Source organism: Chenopodium album, chromosome 9 (genome assembly GCF_948465745.1).
Source record: "Chenopodium album chromosome 9, dcCheAlbu1.1, whole genome shotgun sequence".
Classification (NCBI taxonomy): Eukaryota; Viridiplantae; Streptophyta; class Magnoliopsida; order Caryophyllales; family Amaranthaceae; genus Chenopodium; species Chenopodium album.
Window position 1 is genome coordinate 49806378 of NC_137842.1, and position 7189 is coordinate 49813566.

Below are 7189 nucleotides of genomic sequence, written 5' to 3' on the forward strand. Positions count from 1 at the left end.
TGATCTTTCTAGAAGCCAAGCATATGTCCTATCCGGCAAACTAGACACAACCGAAGAACAAGATGAAGTACTGGATGCTGAAGATGCCGTGGGAATGTACCCTTTTCTACGCCATACAATATTCATTTCACCATATGATTTGGCTCCTAAATGGTGAGGGTATTCGTTGAAAGACTGGCTTTGTCTTGCCTTCTCACTGATTTCCTATTTTCACGAGCATAAATGAAGATTAGTACATAAGAATCCATTAACAAAGTATTATTAACCCGCATGATCATTGATATTAATACACACAAACCTTAAAATCATCTGTAGTATGCTCCTCCACAAATGTTTTCCACATATCCTCTGATATGAAATCATAGAGTACATACGACATTCTTTTCTCCTTCGGCATATTCCTAGTACATGTGATCCAACAAATGACCAATTTTGTTTTAAAATCTCTCCAAGTTTTATCACAAGTGCGTAGGACCTTTTTTTTCTTGTCTTCATCTTCTTCGATTTGAAACTCTCTCTACAAAAAAAATGTCAAAATGATGTCAAAATGTCAAAATGACCATATAATAGTATACCATTTAACATATAATAGTGAATATTACCTTAACATCTTCCCACAAAGTGTCTTTTATTCCTTGTGGAACTTGATTCCAATCTTTATACAATATAGACACCTTTGCACGGCTTATTTCACCAACATGAATTTTGAATGCTTTTGCCCACTTTCTAATGGGTCGACACAATTCATCCCATTCAAGCACTCTAGGAACCCCAGGCATGGATTTCAGGCCCTTTGAAGGACCTCTTGGCTTCTTTTTCTTCTTCTGAGAGTCGGTTGTTTGTAGCTCTGATTGTGATTGATTGTGTGGCTCATCTTCCTCACCTTGCAAAGACATGGAACGATTATGTATATCCTCATCTTTTTCTTCTTCTGAGAGTCGGTTGTTTGTAGTTCCCTTGTTCATCTTTTTTTACACCACGGCTACTATCAGCCCAGTTACATCGAAATAGAGGAATCTTGAAATCAACATAATCCAGCTCTATTATTTCTTCAATGATTCCATAATAAAATTTCTTCTTATCCACAAGTGTTTTATCATGTGCACTAACATACTCAGATGACAAACCTACTACTTTAACACCACTGTTTTGCATTGGTGACTTGTCATCTTGTCGGCTAGTGTAAAAAGAATACCCATTGATGTCGTATCCCTCATATGACATGACTTGACATTTAGCACCATATGCCAACCATCTCAATGTGTCAGATATATCGTTAGGTGTGGTGGATAGTTGGGACATCACTCGTTCCTTGAACCATGTAACGAATGAACAATTATGCTCCTTTATCAGCTGAAGATCACTTTTGGAAGGATATTTATTTTTAAGAAAAAGCATGTGCTCGTCCAAGTAAGGATGAACCTCACTAAGATTTTGCAACACAAAAAGCTCGGCCTTATTTTTCATTTCAAAGCCCATGGATATCCTTTTCCTGCCAATAGTACCTTGACCTCCAAGCCTCCCATCGTGTCGAGACTTTGGCAACCCAATTTTCTGTGAACGTGCAAGATATTGAGCAACCCATGCTGCCACTTCCTCAGCAACTGTTCGTTGTACAATACTAGCATCAGGTTTGGCCGGATTCATGACTTTTCCCTTTAAGTCACCCATTTCTCGTTCAAAAGGATACATGTATCTCATACACACTGGTCCACAAAGTTTAATTTCACGTACAAGATGAATAAAAAAATGAGGCATCACGTCAAAAAAAGATGGGGGAAAATACATTTCAAATCGACACATTGTCTCAAGTACATCTGCTTGTAAGTCATCTAAAATACTTGGATTTATGACCTTGCTACAGATAGTGTTAAAAAAGACACATAATCTTGTAATCGTATACCTCACTTGAGGTGGCAAAATTCCTCGAATGGCAACTGGTAATAATTGTTGCATCAAGACATGACAATCATGAGATTTCATGCCACCCAATTTCAAGTCAGACATTGACACAAGTCTACGAAAATTAGAAGAAAATCCAGCCGGGACCTTTAAACCATGCAATGACTCATAGAAGCTAGTTTTTTCCTTTTTAGACAAGCTAAAGCAAGCTGCGGGAAGATACCAGCGTTTTCCTCGAGATTCGGGTGCCAACTCTGAACGACCCATAGCAGACATGTCTTTTCTTACTTTAACTCCATCCTTTGTCTTTCCTGGCATGTTTAATAAAGTTCCCACAATGGCATCACAAACATTTTTCTCAATATGCATTACATCTAGACAATGTCTAACTTCCAAATGTCTCCAATATGGAAGAGACCATAGCTCAGACTTCTTCTTGTAACCCCCAGTTGATTTGCTTTTGTAAGGCTTACCAAACTCATTCTCAATGTCTTTGACCCGCTGATAAACCTTACTTGCACGTAAAGGGCCACGAGATTCTCTCAACTCCACTTTTCCATTAAAAGCATCCTTATTGAATCGAAAAGGGTGGTCTTCTGGAAGATGTCTTCGATTATCCATGTATACATGCTTGCCACAATTGTCTAGGCGCAATGCCTCCAAATCATCTTCACAAATGGGGCAAGGAGTTCTTCCCTTCACAGTGTACCCCGACAAATTCCCAGAAGCTGGGAAGTCATTTATCGTACAAAAAATCATGGCACGTAAAGTGAAATTGGTTTTACTATATGCATCAAACATTTGGACACCTTCATTCCACAACAATTTCAAATCTTCAATGAGAGGCGCTAGATACACATCAATGTCATTTCCAGGTTGTTTAGGCCCAGATATTAGAAGGGACAACATAATGTATCTAGACTTCATGCATAACCAAGGAGGCAAATTGTAGATAGTTAGAAGAACCGGCCAAGTGCTATATTGGGTACTTAGTGTCCCAAATGGGTTCATTCCATCTGTACTAAGACCAAGCCTAAGATTTCGATCTTCTTCACCAAAGTCCTTGAACTTTCGATCAATGTTCCTCCATTGCGGGGAATCAGCAGGATGCCTCATTAACCCATCTTTCTTCCTCCCATCAGCATGCCACCTCAATAATTTTGCAGTTTTTTCATCCGAGAAGAGTCTCCTAAATCTCGGTATAATTGGAAGATACCATAATACCTTAGCCGGACACCCTTTCTTACACATCTCACTAGTATCATTCATCTTGTAACGAGATACTCCACACCTTGGACACTCATGCAAATCAGCATACTCATTTCGATACAACACACAGTCATTGGGACAAGCATGTATCTTCTCATACTCCATACCCAAGGGGCACATAAGTTTCTTGGCCTCATAGGTGGAGTTTGGAAGTTCATTCCCGTCGGGAAACATTTCTACTAAGGCTTCTAACAACTGCGTAAAACCCTTGTCGGTCCAACAATTGCTCGCCTTTAAGTTGAATAACTTCATAATAGCACCAAGTTTAGTGAACTTTGTACAACCAGGATATAACGGGGTTTCAGCAGCTCTCAAAATATTATCATATGTCTGGGGACACTCTGTGAAATGGTCTTCAACATCATGCATCATTTCATCTATCCTGTCCTTCTCCACTTCACTCTCACTTTCAACAACAATATCATCAGCTGTATCGATATCCTCACCTTGGTGTTCATTATCATCATCACAATGATTCTCAATATATATGCTCTCACCATGCCATGTCCACCTCGTGTTGTTTTCTTTAAACCCACGACAAATTAGATGATCTTTAATATCAACTATATCACGATATCCCCTCGAATTATTACAGTCACAACAAGGACAAAGAATAATTTTTGATTTATTCTCTGTTTGGTGTTTTAAGGCAACAGTGCTAAACTCTTCAATTCCTCGTAAAAAACTTGTACAATTTCGTTTACCATACATCCAACTTCGATCCATTTTCAACCACTAAATAACAAAATTAATTTTAAGATAATGTGTATATTTTGTAACATATATAGCTCCTAAACCATAAACAAGAATATAAGGCATCAAACATTTTCATTCAAAGTTTATATAATGTAAATGCAACTCCGGATGATCCAATAAGGTCCTTATCACTCCAACCTAACCCATTCTTGAATGTCCTATCTCACTAATAACTACTTGTAAAGTTTGGTTCTAAAGAAAATCCGGCAGCATTTCCCTATAGTTCTCCAAGCACACAATGTAGATAATCGGCTATCAACATATGTACCCAGAGAACAATCGGGAAATAGTGAGCCATGATCTTCTTAGACCCAAAACAATTCAAGTAGTTATCACCTAAATGAGATAGAACATTCAAGAACAATCCCAAACCGGGGACTATTCAAGACTTACTCCTAATGAGTAAGCCCTAAACGGGTATCTAAGCCAATGATGCAAGTATTATTGCAATTCCAATCAATTATATCACAATTAAAAATCTCATACAATTCACAATCATTATACCAACCAGAACAAATAAGTTAATATTGCAAAGAATGGTTCAGATATATATACCACAAGTGAAGACAATCTCGTATGCGTACTACCGCCTTAATCGTTTGTCCACAACCAGAACCTCGAGCAACTTGTGGAATTCACTTCCGCATAATTAAGAATCTGCCATAAAAAATTACATATATTAAACCAACATAGTTGATTCAACTTAATCTGCCATGTGACATAAAAGTTGTTATTCGGCATTGCTTATTAGCCAATCATGGTGTAAAACTTTAAGACCTGAAACGAGTGTTAAATGCTAGGTCCAACTTAATCTGCCATGTGAAATAAATGCTAGTTGTTATTTTGAAACTTTTTTTTTAATTAAGGGTTGAACAAGGTGGTTGTTTAATGGATGGAATATTGATTTATAGTTTTTTTAACTTGATGACTTATTGAAGGTCACCTTAGCTAGGTCCAACAGATGGGAAGTACCTTTTTTGTCGCCTAAAGTATGTGAAATTTTCAGTCCAACGAATTACCAACCTTATAACAGCTGCAAAGCTAATGTTTTATTGCCATCAAAGTTAAATGCTGTAAAAATCAGCAGCTCTAAGATGCAAACCAGCAGCTCAAAGATGCAGCTGCAAACCAGTAGTATATTGCTTCCTTAAACTTTTAGTGCTCATCTTAATTTCTCATAAAACTAATTTCTCAACTACTCTAGATCATCCCCTATATAAAGAAAGACAGAATTAAGGGCCTACCGAAAATACCAGTAAATCTCAAATTTATTTTCATAAGATTGATTCTATTCTTTAATCCTCTTTTTTTTTTCTTTTCTGATCAAATTTGACTTTATTACATATCTTTATAAGTAAAGGTGGGGGTGCATAACTGCATATGTAATAGTCATGTGTGACGGGGTTCAAGCAAAGAGCAGGAATCTTAGTGGATCATAATTTTCACCAAAACCCTACCTAATTAATTAATAATACTAATAATTTTCTTCATAAAATCAGATCAAGCAACCCATTCCTAAAAGGTATTCACAATATTTGACTCACGTGACGCCATGTGAGTCCGTAGGAGCAATTTTTTAATTAATGGCAGATCTACTGGTACCGTACTCACGCCCTTTCCTTTATATCTTATTGTTTATAGTGGACAGGAATACATACAACATATACTATATATGATGATCACAGAAAGTGACCAAACCAAAAGGGTCAGTCCAAATATTAAGTATCTTTGTCCCTGTGATTATGATAATCACTTTGTCTGACCACGTATTTGCGTGTGTGCTCGTGATCCTAAATCTCATAGAACAAGAGCGAGAACGAGAGAAATAGAGTTCAGGACATTACTGAAAGTGCCTAAGTAGAGGTACTTGTTCTCATAAACGCGCCCAATTCGTGCTTCCCATCGCCCATTATGATGATGCCTACAAAAAAATTAAATGATAAAAAATAATTTTAATTAGACATTCAAAGAATTATAGATGTCACATGACCTATAAAATTAAAGAAAAAACAATGAATGTTCAAAGATGCAAACAAGCAGCTCAAAGATGCAGCTGCAAACCAGTAGTATATTGCAAAACAGCAACTGTAAAAATCTACAGACTAAATGTACTAGCTGAAAACATGCAGGTGAAACCAGTAGTATATTGCAAACCGGTAGTATATTAAACCAGTAGAATTGAGATGAGCCTCAATGAAAATTCAATGACTGAAATTATAAAAATTCAATTAATTCTGCCATATAATTTCTAATTAGTGAACTAACACTAAACCTGAAATTAAACTAAGTCATTGTTCAAGTTAAATGCTACATTCTATCTACCATGAAAAGATTGAAAATAAATAGAAGCAATCTTACCATAGGTGAAATTGACTTCAAAAATTCAACAATGTCGAGCCGAAATCGAACTTCAATTGTTGTTGCTGTAATTTGCTTGAACTTCCTCGGGTTTTTGGGGGCGAAATTAAGCGATTTTTCAACTTGAAAATTTCAGTTATTGCTCAAATTTTTTCAGCAGGATTTTTAATTGAATTTTTTCGGGTTTCTAGGGTTCGAATTCGTATGGAATTGAGTACATTTTTTGCTCGAAATGGGGGATTTTTTGTCGAAAATAATCAATTTTTGTAGGGTTTAAGGGTTCGAATTACTTAGGGTTTTTGGTCTAAATTTTTGCTCGAAATTGCTCGGATTTGCTGCCGATTATGGGTGTTGAACTTGATTGCGATTTTGGATGTTGAATTTGCTGGGGAATTGCAGTTTTTTGGGCGAATTTGTGGGTGTTTTTTGGGCGAATTTGTTGGATTGAAGGGTCGAATTGCTCGGATTCTGTAGAAGCAACTCTGTTTTTTTATTTTTGTTTAGTGAATTAGTGAAAGGTAGGCGTGAAAAGCTAAGGTCAAAAAAGCGCAGAATGAATAACCTAAAATGCAACAGAGTTATTTGCGTCACTTTATAATAAAAATGCGACGCAAATAACAAAATCTGAAATGCTGAAAATTTGTTATTTGCGTCGCTCATTTACTAACAGAGTGACGCAATTTATTCACTCCCTTATTTGCGTCGCTTGTCAATAAATGAGTGACGCAAATAAGGTTATTATATGCGTCGCTTCAATAAATAAGAGCCACGCAAATGATAGAAAGCTAACATACACTTGACTTTTGCGTCGCTTCTTTAATAACAAACAACGCAAATAACTTTAAAGGATGGTAAAAATATACATTTGCTTCGTTCTTTAGAATGATTGACGCAAATATGGCGA

General features: G+C 36.6%; 1 protein-coding gene across 1 annotated transcript; it reads right to left on the minus strand.

Moving 5' to 3' along the window:
- Positions 1-915: 915 nt before the first annotated feature.
- On the minus strand, positions 916-5093 carry LOC145557695 (uncharacterized). The gene is made up of 3 exons (XM_081618870.1): positions 5057-5093; positions 4900-4960; positions 916-3751 (listed from the first exon to the last, which is right to left on the minus strand). The coding sequence occupies exons 1-3, from the start codon at positions 5091-5093 to the stop codon at positions 916-918; spliced, it is 2934 nt and encodes a 977-aa protein (XP_081474996.1).
- Positions 5094-7189: the final 2096 nt, after the last annotated feature.